This window comes from Peromyscus maniculatus, chromosome 15 (assembly GCF_049852395.1).
Source record: "Peromyscus maniculatus bairdii isolate BWxNUB_F1_BW_parent chromosome 15, HU_Pman_BW_mat_3.1, whole genome shotgun sequence".
NCBI classification, from domain to species: Eukaryota; Metazoa; Chordata; class Mammalia; order Rodentia; family Cricetidae; genus Peromyscus; species Peromyscus maniculatus.
Genome location: NC_134866.1, coordinates 28,133,289 through 28,150,671, shown reverse-complemented (window position 1 = coordinate 28,150,671; position 17,383 = coordinate 28,133,289). Strand labels below are relative to the sequence as shown.

The 17,383-nt window shown below is 43.8% G+C and overlaps 1 protein-coding gene across 1 annotated transcript in view; it reads left to right on the top strand.

The window, feature by feature from the left end:
- Nucleotides 1–2,291: 2,291 nt before the first annotated feature.
- The window catches only part of Slc45a2 (solute carrier family 45 member 2), a 28,776-nt gene continuing 13,684 nt past the window's right edge, over nucleotides 2,292–17,383 (top strand). Inside the window, exons 1-3 of the mRNA XM_006996773.3 lie at nucleotides 2,292–2,763; nucleotides 4,789–4,965; nucleotides 16,924–17,249. Of these exons, the coding sequence (XP_006996835.1) occupies nucleotides 2,379–2,763; nucleotides 4,789–4,965; nucleotides 16,924–17,249 (888 nt within the window). The 5' untranslated portion in view covers nucleotides 2,292–2,378. The remainder of the gene's footprint in view (nucleotides 2,764–4,788; nucleotides 4,966–16,923; nucleotides 17,250–17,383) is intronic.

The window sequence follows — 17,383 nt, the reverse complement described above, 5'->3', positions numbered from 1 at the left end:
GCATGTTAGTGATGTGTGCTCTCTTTTTTCTGGAGATCTGGAACTGAAGAACATTCTATACTTTGTGAAAAACTGAAGATTTAGACATAGGAATCTGGTCAGAAAGGAGAAAGCATCAACTTTGAGAAGGATGGAAAAGAAGCAGGCAATTGAATATAGGAAAGTCAAAGGAAAGAGGAATTATATTCTCGAACACATGGTTCAATGTGTATTTTCACTCTGTTGATGGTGCCATATTGGAAGTAATGAGATGCCACAAACTGTAGGGACAACTTGTATGTAGGGGCATAAAACAGATGACTGGTGCATCTAGACCACATATCTGTGTCCATATCTTCCTTCCAACTACATCACAGGCTTCGGGAACAATGGCATTGCATTTTATTGTTTGCAAAATTCTTCCCCTACATGAAGTCAGGTGCTCTCCACTATCATACAGTATATAAGCTGTTCTTCCATAGGCCCTAAGAAGGCAGGAGAGCAGCTTTCCTTATTCAGATGACAAAACAGATACAAAAGGTCCTTAACCTTCTTAGTTCACTTCTTAATGTTCTAGAAGCCTTCTATGTTTACTATAGTGGCTGGATTTTTCCTCTGATCCTCAGATAAAATTTATTGGGATACACAGTATATTGGGGAACATAATACATCACCACATAACACACTTTAAAATAATATTCTACAGCAACTTGATTTCAAAATTTAAATGTTCTGAGATATACCAGTGTGTTCTGTGTGATCTTTGGGTGCCTTGACACACAGTTTGAGAAACATCAAATTAGGATCTGCCTAGGGAAGTGTGGTAGAAGAGGCATTCCAAGAATTAGAACTTTAACATTCTGACTCCATACTTTGTTCCTTTTTTTTTTTTTATTTTTTTTTTTTTGGTTTTTCGAGACAGGGTTTCTCTGTGTAGCTTTGCGCCTTTCCTGGGACTCACTTGGTAGCCCAGGCTGGCCTCGAACTCACAGAGATCCACCTGGCTCTGCCTCCCAAGTGCTGGGATTAAAGGCGTGCGCCACCACCGCCCGGCCCCATACTTTGTTCTTGAACCATTTTTAAAGGCATTTCTTCTAAGATATTTTTCCTACCAAGGATTTTTATTAGGGTCCAGTAAGGAAAATGTGACTCACTGGAAGTCTTTAAAACAGTAAATTTAACTAGAGGATTACACTGGCGATAAAGAGTAGAGATAGTATCTGCTCATGCAGACAGGAGCAGAATCAAGGAGCCAGGGTCACAGCTAGAGCAGCAGGGACAGCAGCTATGGGGAGTTAAGGAGACCCAGCACCCAGAGCGACTGATAGAAGGTAGGTTCACAGTGCACATGCAGTCAATGCCAAAAATACCTCCGATGAAGAAAACAGGATCATGTTTGTTTTCCCTTCTACCTAGGCTTTTATTTTTATTTTTATTTTATTTTTATTTATTTTTTTTAAACTAGTGCTTGCTGTTAGCCAAATATACCTAGAAGGCAGAGAACAAGGGAGCCTGGGAAATGTAGTCCCCTAGGATCTAAGCAAAGTAGGAAATGACTGGCACAAAACGTAGCCCGCATATACGCCATTCATTCAACTTGTATTTATTAGCAAATATTTTGGGGGACCTAAGAGGTGCCAGGCTATATGCTGGGGGTGCCATAAATCAACCTGATCTCTGTCCCTAAGATAATCAAAGGATATAATTAAGGAAATAATGAAGGCTATCACAAACACTGAACTATCTTATTTGAAAATGTCCTGAGTGCAATGAGAGAACAGTTCAGGGGTGTGTGTGACAGTTAATGGTTTGAGTAGAGGATGAAACCCCTCACTACCCACCATTTTAAGTCTGGTTAATTTGTCTTTTTTTTTTTTAAATTATTTTATGTACATTGGTTTTTTAAAGCTATATGAAGAAACTGTAAATTTATGGAAAGGGAATATCCAGGTCTATAGAATGAAGTTTATACAAATGATTAGATCATTTACATTTTTATTTAGTCTCTGTATGGGAGACTTTATGATTTGAAAAGTATGGAAACAATGTGTACAAGTGTGTGTGTGTGTGTGTGTGTGTGTGTGTGTGTGTGTGTGTGTATGAAAGAAGGGGGAGGGAGGGAGAGAGAGAGAAAGAGGAGGCAGGGAGAGAGGGTGAGAAGGTCTTTAGAAAAACAGCAGCATTCTAAGGAGTCAGAGGGCTCACAACAGCTAATCTCTGTCATGCTTCCAAGTGCCAACACCCAACTTGCTCCTCATCATAACTTGTGATCTTGGAGGCATGAAAGAATTTCAGCTCCTCCTCCGGCCTGCCCATCTCTGCTCAGACAGGCTCCATGTCAGATCCAGTTTGGAGCACAGACCTGAGGGCCACGCAGGAAGGTTATTCTCTCTGTGGTCATGAGCGGCAGCAATGGGCAGACTGACACCCGTACCTATCAATCCCTAGCCGAGGATTGCCCCTTTGGCTCTGTGGAGCAACCCAAGAGATCCACGGGGAGACTCGTCATGCACAGCATGGCCATGTTCGGCCGAGAATTTTGCTATGCGGTGGAGGCAGCCTATGTGACTCCAGTTCTGCTCAGTGTGGGCCTGCCCAAGAGTTTGTACAGCATGGTGTGGCTCCTAAGCCCCATCTTGGGATTCCTGCTGCAACCCGTGGTGGGATCAGTCAGTGATCACTGCAGGGCCCGGTGGGGCCGCCGGAGACCCTACATCCTCACACTGGGCATTATGATGCTCTTGGGGATGGCCCTGTACCTCAATGGAGATGCTGTTGTATCAGGTAAGTGGAGTACACAGGCCTAATAGTTCACTGTTAAGGTAAAATGTCATCAATATTTTTCAGTGCCTATAATCAATGGACTCTCCTAGCATGCAGTAAACTTCCTTCCACCTTTGGATGACCCCCAAGCCTGTGGTTGAGGAATCTGCTTCCAGAAACATCACAACATTGTCTTTTATTATTGTAAGGCTTTAAAATGGATTGACTTTTTATCCCTTTCACCAAATTAAATATGCTTACTTATTTTTCAGTTGAAGGACATTTGAGCATATTATGTCTCGTGGAATACTTTATCAAACTGCCCCGCTTCAAGCATGAATAACAAGTCACCTGCTGTGTACAAATAAGAGTTAATTCTGGGTGCATAACATTTTAATTAGTACCCTGTCAGCTCTGGGGACATCTTTGTATGGTGAATTCTGGAAAACAACTTTGGTGTTAAAGCAATATTTCTAGCTACAGGCCAGCTACTAATTCCTAAGTACTTGGTGGCAGCACATTGAAAAAGACATCATGAAGAGGCACATATTTTTAGGCCATTTATGCCAGTAGAATGAGAGGTTATGATACAGGATAAGCAGGTAGTATTTGTATGTATTTAGGCCAGTGGTTCTCAACCTTCCTAATGCTGTGATCCTTAAACACTGTTCCTCATGTTAAGGTGAACCCCAACTGTAAAATTGCTTCCTTGCTATCTCAATAACTGTAATTTTCTATGGTTATGAATTGTAATATAAATACCTGACATGCAGCATTCTGATATGTAACCCTCCCCCAAAGGGGTGGTGACCCACAGGTTGTGAACCACTGATTAAGAAGGATGTATAAATATGGAAATGTAGGAAATAACTAGGACATTTAAGATACATACTGGAGGTAAGAAAGAGAGGGTAGACTTATTTTTCACTTACTTTTATAGTGGAATGTGTCAAATATGTTTATATATTGAACACTATCCTTGGGTTAACAAGATATAAGCAAGGGACTCAGCAGTATATCACTCTTGGCAGACTGGGTAGATGAGTAGAGAATATGGATGGAATGGAGCCTACTTAAGTGTGAAAAGTACTACAGGGCCTTTTTAACCAATAGAAGGGTCTGGGGAGAGTTGATTGAGGATAGAATGTTTATACGCCATGATCACACTTGCCTGGGGCATTCAAAATTGTGTTATTATGAGTTACAAGAGTCATACTCCCCCACTTACACCTGCCAAGTCAGAGTCTTGGGAAATAGGGCCAGCAATCTGTGTTTGTTTTTGTTTTGTTTTGTTTTGGGTTTTGATTTTCTTGAGATAGGGTTTCTCTGTGTAGCTCTGGCTGTCCTGGCACTCACTCTGTAGACCAGGCTGGCCTTGAACTTACAGAGATCTGCCTGCCTCTGCTTCCTGAGTGCTGGGATTAAAGGCTTGTGCTACCACTGCCTGGCAGCAATCTGTGTTTTGACAAAATGGTTCAGATGGCAGTCGGGCACTCCAGAGTGTGAGAAGCCCTGTGTTTGGGGCAGCTCTGTACAACCGTGGGCTTGCACATGTAAAAAGGGATGCCTCGGAGAGTAGCAATCACTGGAGCTAGGATTTAGAGATTTTCTTCAGCTTATTTCACATTATTATTATTTTTAATGCAAAAAGACGTCATTAAAATCCCAGAGTATTCAGCTAAAGTATATACCCAGTGCTTTTTTAAATAGTCCTAAGATTGAGCAATCATCACCACTGTGTACTTATGGGATATTTTCATGCCCCTCCCCTAAGAAACCCACTACCCACTGGGAGTCACTTCCTGCCTTTTCCTAGGCACCAGGTACCAGGCAATCACTAATTTACTTTCTGCCTATGCATTTGTCTTTCCTGGGCATTCAGTTGCATACTTTCTTAAACATAAAAAAAATAGCACCATTTTTTTTTAGATGTAAGAAGAAAAGTACATAACCCAAAAGGGATGATTTGATGGCAGTTTAAGTGAAATAAAAATATATAGGTTGTTCTAAACATGCTTTGGAAGACAAACATTTCTTCTGTTTTAGCTTTGGTTGCTAACCCCAGGAGGAAGCTGGTTTGGGCCATAACCATCACGATGATAGGTGTGGTTCTCTTCGACTTTTCTGCTGACTTCATTGATGGGCCTATCAAAGCCTACTTGTTTGACGTCTGCTCCCACCAGGACAAGGAGAAGGGCCTCCACTACCACGCCCTCTTCACAGGTAGGGAATATTCCGGAAAGTTTCCCCTTCAGCTTTGCAGACAAGGAGAAACTTCAGTGGAAGGCGGCCAGCGTCTCTGTGCTTGGGCATCTTTTCAAAGAATGGATCAGTTGACAGGAAGCGCCCATCACGCGCTCCGCCCTGTCTCCAGTTCATTTCTCTGAACAAAGTAAGCTTATGACCAGGGCTTCAGAGTTCTTGCAAAGGAAGTTTACTTAAACAAGAGGTTTCTTCAGAACGCTGTGGAGACATGAACAGCTGAAGTAAAAAGGAGCCCTGTGTACTGAACCTTCTCTTTAATGCATCGAGCCTAAGGCACTCCATCAGGCAGCACCAGCCTTGCTTAGGGATGTGTTGAAAAAACAGGTTTCTGGGTCCTTTCTCTAGTTACGCTGATTCGGTGCATTTCATGGGGCCCAGGAATTTGCCTTTTATTTGGTAAGGACCCAAGATGTCCATGTTGGGTGGGCAGAGAGGGCTCTCTCCTTTGCTAGGGGGCTGTGCCCAGCCTCCCTTGATTGCCACTGGGCCATTTCCCGAGCACACGGGGCAGTGATGAACAAGCCCCCTGTTATCACACCAAGTGAAGGCAGGACCCGAGCCATGGGCACTTCTATATCTAGCAAGGGGCCTTTTCAGGCCACTTTGTCATACTGTCTTCATAGTCAAGCCAAATGCAGGTAAGTTTGGAAGCATCCTGTCTCCTTCCCCGGCCATGTAGGGCCCTACCTCCAGACCCAAGGTTAGTTCCTGCATGTAGAAGCTACCGAATCCAGTTTTGTCATTTTGGCAACTATTTGAGTAGCGAACCTGAAGGGATGAGGCTGCCCCAGTACAGCGAGCTGTTCCTACCACTTTGGGGCAAGGTGCAGGGTCAGAGGGGCAGTCCTGTCTGTCGGTGGTCTCTGACCTCCGTGTCTCAGGAGGTATAAATGCTGCAGAACAAAGCCAGGGTTTGAGAAAACTCCTACCTCATCTTTGTCTTACTGCTCAGCATCCTCATTCTCTCACCTGGGTGTCTAGTCCGGTCGGTTTTCCCCTTTGTTGTTAAGAGCAACAAGCACTCTTAACCACTAAGTCATCTCTCTCTACACACCCCACCCCACAAGCTATTTTCATTCCGCACCTCAAACTTTATTTCCCATTAATCCTCCCCCCCCATATTCTCCATGCTCTGAATAATTCTCAACTTGTTTCCAGCACAGACATCAAGTCTGTTTCATTCACTCTGCCGCTGGTTCTTCGGCCATCAACAGTCTCACTGCAGATGTTCAAAATAAATACTCACCTAACACAAGAAGAAGCCTGCCTTTTTTTTCCTTAATAATGCCTTCATTTACCCTTTGAGAATTTCAAATAATTTATTTTGATCATTTTCATTTCCTGCTCCCAACTCCTCCCAGATCCTCTCCCTTTCTTTTCCCTGGGTTCAAGGTCTTGGCTCACTCAGAAAATCCCTTCAGAGATCAAAAGTACTCTTGAAATTCCCACCTCCTCCTAAAGAGAAGACCCCTTACTCTTTTCTAAATTGCAATTAGACGCCATTTCTAACTTGGTTTTCAATCGACGAACTAATCAAAGAGCAAAAGTTTGTCGAGTGGACGGATACCAAGGCGTTCTCTTGGGTGGGAGAAAGGGGCTGCACCTCACCCTTCACACACCCTGCAGTGCACCACCCCGGGGGTTCTCTGGTCAGTCTGGACCGCTGTGCCCCAGGACTGCTGCCTGGCTGGCTTGACTAGCAGCAAGGTAATCTTCACAGTCATGGAGGACCGCAACCCAAGGTCATGTTGGTGGCGGTGGGTTCTGGCAAAGCCTCTTCCTGGCTTGCAAACACCCGTCGTCTTGTGTCCTCATGTGACTTTGCATCTGTCCATGTGCCGCCCACGCCACTCTCACTGCCCCCTGGGGTGTTTTCTCGCATAAGAAAATCAGTTCTGTGTGGACTGAGGCTCCCAGTCTCATTTAACTGTAAGCACCTCCTTAAAGACTCTGTGCACAACGCTAGGGTTGAGGACGTCAGCACATGAACTTGAGGACAGATGCACTCTAGTCCATAAAATGGCCATTGCCGAGCTCAGCTCTCCTAGGAAAAGATGCAATGTTGATCAAGCTGCCCACTTTCCTCCTCTTCCCCCCCCCCCAGTCCCCTGCATTTTCCTTTTCAGCACACTGGAGATATTCTAGGCTTTTTTTTTTTTTTAAATAAACATAAGAGCACAAAAGTTCTTTATAAAAAGAGTATTTTTTAATGTTTTTTTGTTATTGTTTTTTGTTTGTTTGTTTGTTTTAATGTTTGTGGTCTAAAGACCATAACTCTTGGATGACTCTTGGGTCTCACTCCAGTGGTTCTCAGGTCCTTCTGTGGAATGCTTCTTTTAAAGTCTCCTAAAATACCTGCAGCCCCTGGTTTGGTGGGAAGAGCAGCTGGTGACAAGGGAAAGCTCAACCCACCTGTGAGGAAACTCCGGAATGCTTCTCGGTTGAAAATATCAGTCTGCTCTCAAAGGGTCATTTTCACATAATCTCATTCTCAGCCTTCGCTATTGCTCTCCCTCCTATTTTTAGAACATTTCTAGCCACTCCAATCATGCCGTGCATTTCATTAAAGGAGGAACTATGTAGAGAAAACATGTGTGTAAATGAGTGAGAAGGCGAGGGAGGTGGGATAAAGAGATGATCAGCGTTCTGTGCTTATTAGTGAGCTACTTGCAATAATCCGATTGGAGTCACTATACTTTATTGACACCCTGACTCTTCCCCCATCCTCCCATGGGTGGCAGGTGCTCAAGGAATGCATAGCCTAGGAAAGGGGTTGGCCATAACAACGCTCACATCTCAGTGGCTCACACACCTATGTGGGTTTACTTTTCTTAAATGACAAGTCAGGGAGGGAGTACACGGTGGCTCTTGGTCAGCAGCCCATGTCAGCACCAACTTAACTGTTATTTGGTTCCTCTGTCGGTGTAGTGCCTCTTGGATACATGTTGGTTGCTATGGTTCCATCGTGTTTCTTTCAAGACAGGAGGGATGGAGAGGAGAGTCGGGGACAAAGCGAGAGGAAAGAACCTACGTTGTATTTTTGGATGAGGAAAGCAAGAGCTCTCTGTTCTTCACAGACATTTTTGTTTCTTATTGAGCATAATTAGATCATCTAATAGGCTCTAGAGGTTAAAAAGTGAGGGTTTGTTTAGTTTTTAATTTTTAGGGATGGAGGGAGGGGCACATACTTCCCCTGGAGCAAATTGGGATCCATTACCAAGGGAGAAGGGGCATTTTTACTAAATAGAAGAAAGCCAATGGTTAAAAAATATAGACATAACTGCACTTTGTTCTTAAAGAAACATTTGATTTCTTGATTTTTCTTTGAGACACTCTATATGTCAGTGTCTCCAGGGCCTGTGTTTGGTCCTGTGACCTTTTTTTTTTTATGGTGAAAAAGTATATTTAGAATTAGCCAGCTGGACTCAGTTTAGATGACCCCAATTATTTTGGCAACATCCAGAGTGAGTGAGTGTCTCCAGGGCCTATGTTTGGTCCTATGAGATGTCAATGTCTTCAGGGCCTGTGTTTGGTCCTATGGGAGATAACTGTGTGTGGACAGCTTCTAGCAAGTCTACCATTCCCCAACAGAAGGGCAAGATCAAACCCCTCCTCTTCTAGGGCATTGCTCTGGAGTCCCACCCAATTTAGATCTTAGTTTCCAAGGTCTCTAACTACTTGATGATGGTGCTCTGCATTATTCATAACAAACACTACTGGACCACTCATGAAATACAGCATGCTTTGTTACGTGTATGTAAACAGGCACATAAAGTGTGTGTGTGTGTGTGTGTGTGTGTGTGTGTGTGTGTGTGTGTGTGTGTGTGTGTGTATGAGAGAGGGGGGGTGTTAAAGGAATTTTTCTACTGTCCCCCTAGGGAGCTATTTTATTCAAGCCTTTTGTCTCTTCCACTACAAAGTGACTGTTCTCCCTGCAGCCCTGGCTCAGCAGGAGCGGCAATGGGTTTGGTGGATTGGCTCTTAGCCTCTCGGCATACACACCAGTCACCGTGGAGATCAGCTGAGGCCATGGAACCCAGTGAGCCAACAAATCCATGCTTATTGGTAGGAAGTGTCTTGTTTATATGGAGAATTCCTAACCCAGTACATTTGTGCTAAATTGAACTTCAGACTGCACTGGCCTGGGCAGTGAGATCGATCTCTCTGTTGGTGACAAGCTTGAATCGGGCAGGCTGGGAAATCCTGCCTCCCCTTAGCTGCAGTACAGGCTTGGGATGTCTGAACTCGGTCTCCACCTCCCTCCACCCAACCTGTGAGCCTAGGATGTCAGTCGCAGACCAACTGGCCAAAGGGCCCATGCCCAGAGTAAAGAGATGTGCAAAGAGTCAAATGCCAGACGTGTGTGCTCACTTAGTTTCTCTATGCTTCCATCTGCCAAAGTTGTGTTTGCAAATGAACGCTTCAGGGAGAAACCGACCCTGTGTATTCCTTCAGAAGGAGAGGGGGAAACTCGGTGGGCTTGGCTTCTTCTAACTTCAAAAAAGTACTTCAGAGTGTGCACAAAATACTACATGTAAAAAATACAATGCTCTGTCTGGCAAATAATTAAAGACTAAAATGAGAGTTAAAAAATGAATTTTAGATTTTATTCGGTAGGGAAGAACCACCTTTCATGTTTGGGGCCATTTCAACTTTTCCTCACTCGTGAATAATTGTTGGGTGAGTGGTTTTGTTTCATCAACTGGGTTCCTTTTGAAGTTTGTGCCTGTGGGGAGCTTTCACATCTCCTCCCCCAGGCACCCCGGAAAGGCCACAGCCGGAGCAGAAACCAGACATTCCCCCACTCCACTTTAATTCTTTTCGTTTCAAACTCAGCGTCTATATTTTCAGGGTTCAGTGTGATCATGTCTCCAGTGCCTGTTCCCAGTGTACTGTGATCAGGGCCATTACCATTTCCCCCCTTTTACCGATTGTTTCAATGGGTTGAGACCCTTCAAACTCTTCCTTATTTATGTTGAGCTCTGCAACAAAATGCTGTAGAATGTCAGTACCTGGCTGTGCTATAGACTATTAGGCTTCCTTCTTTTTTTCTAACTGTGGAAAGATGCCGACTATCAAACTTCCCTCTGTCCCCCCATCCTCTGCTGACTACTGTTCTATGCTCTATATCTATGTGCTCAATTTCTCTTTGCTTCCACCTGCTATATAGATACACTTTTCCACGCTTGGCTTTGTTGCTTGACACAATGTCCCTGGGAGAGCTTTGTCACTTAGCACAGTGTCCCCGGATACCAAAAGCCTCCTTTGCCTCCTTCTTCTAATTGCAGATCCCGTGCTCACACATGAGCTCACGTTATTCATTCATTTGTGGTCTCTGTCTGCTTCTTCGCCCCCAGCTGGTGGGAGTTTCTTTCCTTTTCATTGTTCTATGACCAGAGCTTTCAAGGGTGCATAGAATATGGGAGGGCCGGGTTGGGGATTTAGTTCAGTGGTAGAGTGATTGCCTAGCAAGCGCAAGGCCCTGGGTTGGGTCCTCAGCTCTGAATAAACAATTAAAAAAAAAAAAAGAATATGGGATGGCCTCAGACACTGTTGTTGTGGTGAATATTCTAGTTTAACATCCTCAGTTTTCACAATAGTTAAGTTGTGATGCTGGGAGGTAAAGTGACTGGCCCAAGGCCACTTGGCTGGGTGTAGAGGAGGGATAAAATCCAATGAGCCAACACCTAACTGAAGATGTGGTGGCTGTCTTAGTCTGGATTCCTGTAAAAGTTGAGCCCCAGGAATATGGACACACACTTTATTTGGGAATTAATTGCATGGAGAAGGAAGGAAATGTTATCAAATGTGCTGCCCAGACATTATGGAGTTGGCTTCTACCTTTCATCTCCCCCTGGTCCTCAGGGAGCCTTGTAAAGGGCATCTCAGAGCTCTTCATTTGGGGAGATAAGGGATGGAAGATTCACCTCCACTAACCCAAATTGGTTTCAGGAGATGTTTGGTTCCCTGAGGTAACGTGAGGTCCAGGTGCTCCTGTAAAACTACTTGGCTTTGCAATATTCACCATGGCAGCTGCTGGAGCAAGAGAGAACTGGGCTGAGATTTGCAGTGTGGATTAAAAGGGTTTTCCCCTCAGCACCTTATCTCCAGTACCAGTTTGCCATTCTTCTGGGTCAACACTAGGTGGTGCTAGAGCATTTTACAAAGGATTTCACCTTGATGCACTAGTTATAAATATTAGTTCTGTAGACTTGAAAAATTAACTGTAGGCATTCACAAATGGCTCAAGAACCAGATCAGTTAATGAGCTGAAAACACATTCATTTCTAATCCTTAGTCAAGAAAAGAAAAAGGAGCCAGATTTTATGAGTCCTGTCAGAAAATGAGTTTCTGAACTAGGTTTATGAGCCATTTTCTGTGCCAAAATTGAGAAACTCGTTTCTAGAAAAATGATGAGATAATTACAGTTGATGCTTTTGCATGAACCATTATTGGATTAGGCATGTTAGCACAAATTAGAAACTTCCAGCTGGAACAAAACTTGTGACCTCAGGGTATATGCAGTCTTGGGCAAATGCATTTTGCATATTACTGGCATTTATTTGGTTGAGTAAGAACAATATGATTTTGACAATGGTTTGCTGAAAATTTTCTATCGTGCAGTATAGGTAACAGCTAAGGGTAACACTGGATGAAATGTTATGTCTAAAATGGATGTGAATCCGAAAAAAGGCAAACAGTTCAGTTGCTTCTATATTAAGGGCCTCGCCACAAGACAGGTGGAACTTGGCCTCAATCAGATTGGGATTGTTTCCATTTCTTTTCCCAGGGGTTGCATCCAAGCATTGGTGGTGTAGAAAGCAAAGATTTGGAAAGGAAAGTCTATAGTTTGCGTGACATCTGCCCATGCTGACATTTACTGGGGTGCTCTCTGTCCTACCATATCATAGTGGTCAGGTTGAACTCAGCACTGAGTCAGCTCTCATCCACTTATGAGGCTCCCTCAGACCTCGGATTCTCAGCTTCCTCCAGCCACCCGCTCTTCTTACTCACACTTGGTGATGGCAGGGGATGAGCTCTGAGATGCAAACTCTCTACACCTGAGCTTTCTTGCATCCTAACAGAAAGATCCAATAGAGTCAAGATGCTTATTACCTTTGGAGTCCATACACACAAGTTTGTCCATTCCAGAATTTTATAGGTGATACCAAAGCCAGTATTTGCATTGAAGACCTTTAGAGAATGGAAGAATATTTGAGTCGGCTAATTTGCACATTGCCTTTTGAGTTCCTGGGCTAATAGATAGAATATAGTAAGAAAGGTGTCTTTAAACAAGGAGACATTCTGTCTTCTTGTTTTGATGCTCATGTTCTATAAATAGAAATCTTTTAAAGGCATATCTAGTGTCATGTACTTCACACTTTTGTGTTCTGTATTGGAGAATTTGTTGTCTAAAATGATCCAGAGTAGATAAGCATGGTATTTCAGGACTATCATTCCAGCACTGAGGAAGCAGAGGCAGGAGGATCACCATTGCAATACTAGAGATCTCACCCCAAAGGAAACTACAGTGGCCTTGAGTGTAGCGATGAAATGTTGTCTGATGTCTCTAAGCCCAAGGAGGCTGTGGTATAAATGGACTATAGTAAAAGTATCTTTAAACAGAACCAAAAATGTGACAAGAGGGAGGCTCCCAGCAACTCCACCCGGAATTTTCCCCATGAACAGTGGTTCATAATTTACTAATGCATTGCTAGCGGCAACTCCATAGGTTGTAGCGACTGCAAATCACTGGCATATTTCCTCAAAGTAATGTCTTAAGGACTGTGTCTGTGTGACAAGTAGAACAGAGTTGGGCACACAACAAATTCATCATCTGTCTACATTCACCGCACAGCCATTCCTTCATGGAAGTTTTACTGCCTTATAGGGGGCCCCTTCTAGTCCCGGTTTCCCAAGCCCCCTCCCCCCCACCCAGAGGAGGGAGAGCTCTTTCTCACCTCCCACTCTCCAACCCCAAGAAAGTCTGCCAAGAAGCTGGGCCACCACTGCCGAAGTGGTGGGCTACCACATGTGCACCCACTGTGAATGCTCTGCGACTCCCACACAATCTTGTTCTTAAAGCACACATTCTATTGAATCCACTAGCAACAGCTTTGGGGCCTTCCAGCCTTGGAAACTGCACCAGGTTGAAGCAGGTTGTTATATAGCAAGGCCTTTCCACATGCTTCACTCCTTCCACGGGTGGCTCTTTCCCCTTTCACTTCTCAGGGCCCCTTAACAGAAGCAAGTACCATAGTGTCTGCCTTCCCACATGGGGAAGTGAAGGCTCCTGCTGCCCTGATGAATACTTCGTGTGGGTGCTGGAGATCTGAACTCCAATTCTCATGCTCATGGGACAAGCACATTGTCAATGGAGCTATCTCCCATCATCAGAGATCGGAACTTTTTGAGTTATCTTTCCTTCTAGATGCTGTGGTTGGTAAGGATATTGTTTTTATCTGGGATGGAGACCTCACTCACCAAATAAAACTACAAAGTGATCCACTAAGGCGAACGATTTATGTTTGCTTGGGCATGATGGGAGGCTGGGATGTTGAAGAGTTTTGGACAGAAGAATCAGTCCTATCCAAATTTGTGGCACATACAGAGGGTATGTTTGGCATCAGTCATCTCCCGCACACTTTCAAATTTCTTGACGAGTCTCCCTGTCAGGCTTGTGTTATAAGAAGTCCCCCACATCTGCCCTGGAAGGAACATCTGAGCCACAGTACTGTTTTGGTGCTGGGTTGTATAATGTCATGTGCATAGAAGGAATGTGTGTGTTTAAAGCAGGAAGTCAAGAGAAGGGAATCTCTAATAACGGTGTTTCAGATGTAAGAACTAGGGTGGAATCAATTTTGATGAGCCCTGTCTCAGTGCCCCTCAGGTGACGACACCATGTTCAAGCATAAGCATATAAAGCAGGAACCAGAAAGCCTTCACTTTAGTGTCCTAGAAGATGATGAATTCATCTTTAAACTGTTGTTCTTATTTCTGTAGCTATAACTGTGAACAAGTACCTTAAATTTCTTCCACAGTGAAGAAGAGTTCTCAAGTCTCTTTGATCATATCAAGCTAGTTTCATATCTTCTTAAGAAGTTTGATAGCAAATAGAGGACAATAAAATCATTTCCTTTTAAAAATCATTTATTTTTAATGCTCCCAGAAATTTCATTTTATGGACTCATTTAGGTCAAGAATTTGAGATTTTTTTTCATCTTTTTTGTTTGTTTTAATTTTTTATTCATTTTACATATCAATCACAGATCCCCATCTCATCCCTCCTCCTGCTGCTTCCCCTACCCCAGCCTTCTCCCCCTCCTGTGACCCACCCCTCATCTCCTCCTCCAAAAGCGTAAGTCCTCCCATGGGGGGGGCAGCTAAGCCTGGGACATTCAGCTGAGGCAGGACCAAGCCCCTCCCCTCTGCATCAAGTGTAAGCAAGGTATTCGATCTTAGGTAATGGGATCCAGAGAGTCAGCTCATGCATCAGGGATAGATCCTTATCCCATTGCCAGGGGCCCCTCAAACAGACCCAGCTACACAACTGTCTCCTGTATGCAGAGAGTCTAGTCCAGTCCCATGCAGGTTCCACAGTTGTCAGTCTAAAGTTTGTGAGTTCCTATGAGCTTGGTTCCATTGTGTCTGTAGATTTCTCCATCATGATCTTGACCCCCCTCCCCCTTGCTCATTTAATTCCTCTTCTCTTCCCTGTCTTCAACTAGACTCTCGGAGCTGGGCCTGGTGCTTGGCTGAGGATCTCTGTATCTGCTTCTATCAATTACTAGATGAAGGTTCTATGATGACAGAGTATTCACCAATTTGATTACCAGGATAGGACAGTTCATGCACCCTCACCACTATTGCTGTTAGTCTAATCTGGGGTTGCCTTTGTGTGTTCCTGGGAATTTCCCTACCATCCAGGTTTCTCCTTACACCATAATGTCCCCCTCTATCAAGATATCTCTTTCATTGCTCTCCCATTCCGTCCCTCCCCCAGTTTGACCATTCCGTTCCGTCATGTTCTCATACCACATCTATTTCCCCCCCCCCCATCCCCAGTTTACTCATGGAGATCTCCTCTGCTTCCGCATCCCAAGGTGATCTGTACATCCCTCTTAGGGTCTTCCTTGTTTCCTAGCTTTTCTGGAGCTGTGGGTTGTAGTCTGATTATTCTTTGCTTTACCTCTAGTATCTACTTATGAGTGAGTACATATCATGTTGGTCCTTCTGAGTCTGGGTTCCCTCACTTAGGATGATATTTCTAGTTCCATCCATTTGTCTGCAAATTTCATGATGTTATATTTTTTTCTGCTGAGTAATACTCCATTGTGTAAATGTACCACATTTTCTTTATCCATTCTTCAGTTGAAGGGCATCTAGGTTTTTTTCCAGGTTCTGGCTAATACAAATAATGCTGCTATGAACATAGTTGAACAGGTGTCCTTGTGGTATGACTGAGCATTCCTTGGGTATATGCCCAAGAGTGGTATCATTGGGTCTTGAGGTAGATTGATTCCCAATTTTCTGAGAAACCACTGTACTGATTTCCAAAGTGGCTGTACAAATTTGTAGTCCTACCAACAGTGGAAGAGTGTTCCTCTTGTTCAACATCCTCTCCAACATCAGTGTTTTTGATCTTAGCCATTCTGACAGGTGTAAGATGGTATCTCAGAGTTGTTTTGATTTACATTTTCGTATGACTAAGGATGTTGAGCAATTCCTTAAATGTCTTTCGGCCAGTTGAGATTCTTCTGTTGAGAATTCTTTGTTTAGCCCTGTAGCCCATTTTTAAAATTGGTTTGTTTGGTATTTTGATGTCTAGTTTCTTTATATACTTTGGAGATCAGCCCTCTGTCAGATGTGGTGTTGATGTAAATCTTTTCCCATTCTGTGGGCTCTCATTTTGTCTTCTTTACTGTGTCCTTTGCCTCACAGAAGCTTCTCAGTTTCAGGAGGTCCCATTTATTAATTGTTGCTCTCAGTGTCTGTGCTACTGGTGTTATATTTAGGAAGTGGTCTCCTGTGCCAATGCATTCAAGGCTACTTCCTACTTTCTCCTCTATCAAGTTCAGTGTAGCTGGATTTATGTTGATGTCTTTGATCCACTTGGATTTGAGTTTTGTGCATGGTGATAGATAAGGATCTATTTGCAATATTCTGCATGTTGACATCCAGTTATGCCATCACCGTTTGTTGAAAATGTTTTCTTTTCTCCATTGTACAGCTTTGGCTTCTTTGTCAAAAATCAGGTATTCATTGGTGTGTGGATTAATGTCAGGATCTTCAGTTTGATTCCATTGATCCATATGTCAGTTTTTATGCCAATACCAAACTGTTTTTATTACTGTAGCTCTATAGTAGAGCTTGAACTCAGGGATGGTGATGCCTTCAGAAGTTGCTTTATTGTAAAGGATTGTTTTAGATATCCTAGGTTTTCTGTTTTCCCATATGAACCTGAGTATTGGTCTTTCGAAGTCTGTGAAGAATTGTGTTGGGACTTTGATGAGGACTGCTTTGAATCTGTAGAAGAGTTGTTATTATTTTTTTTTTAAAGTAGTATAGAGAATACAGTTTGCGAAGGCCACAGTAGCTCCTATGGTGGTAATTTATTAAGTACCCTCTGTGTGTCTGGTGACCTTACTGGTAGGTTACTCTTCAGTTATTACTGCATAATAGGTGAGCAGGACAAGGGTAACAGCAAGGAAATAGAAGAGCTGGGACTTGAACCCACACTGCCTCCCCACAGTGATCTTAGCGTCTTGCTGTATTGTCTCTTCATAATTGCCAGGCTGTTTCTGGTCTCCCCGGGGAGTTTTTCCACAAAAGATGAGGGCCTGTGCATGGTGGGCAACAAACACAATCACCAGACCGTGCCAACTCATCTCTCTCTCTTTCCCCTTTGTTTTCTAGGTTTTGGCGGTGCCCTCGGCTACCTTTTGGGTGCCATAGACTGGGTGCATCTGGAAGTGGGAAGGCTGCTGGGCACCGAGTTCCAGGTCATGTTCTTCTTCTCGGCCCTGGTGCTCACTTTGTGCTTTGTCATCCATCTGTGCAGTATCCCCGAAGCCCCACTCAGAGACAGTGCACAAGACCCTCCCTCAGAGCAGGTCTCTCAGGGCTCGTCATCGTTGGCAGATGGCATGCACGAATACGGCTCTATTGAGAAAGTTAAACACGATGGTGCAGACCCAGAGTTGGTAATGCAGGGAGGGAAAACCAAAAAAGGCTCGGAACAGGTAAAGATGCAAAGTCTGTTTTCTTTTTCTCAGCATGGGGGAAAATGTTCTTCACTTTCTTCTTCGTGAAAGATTGTTCGCTTTGCTTGTCTGATGTGAAGAGTTTTGTGAAGTCTATTTGAATCTTCAAAACC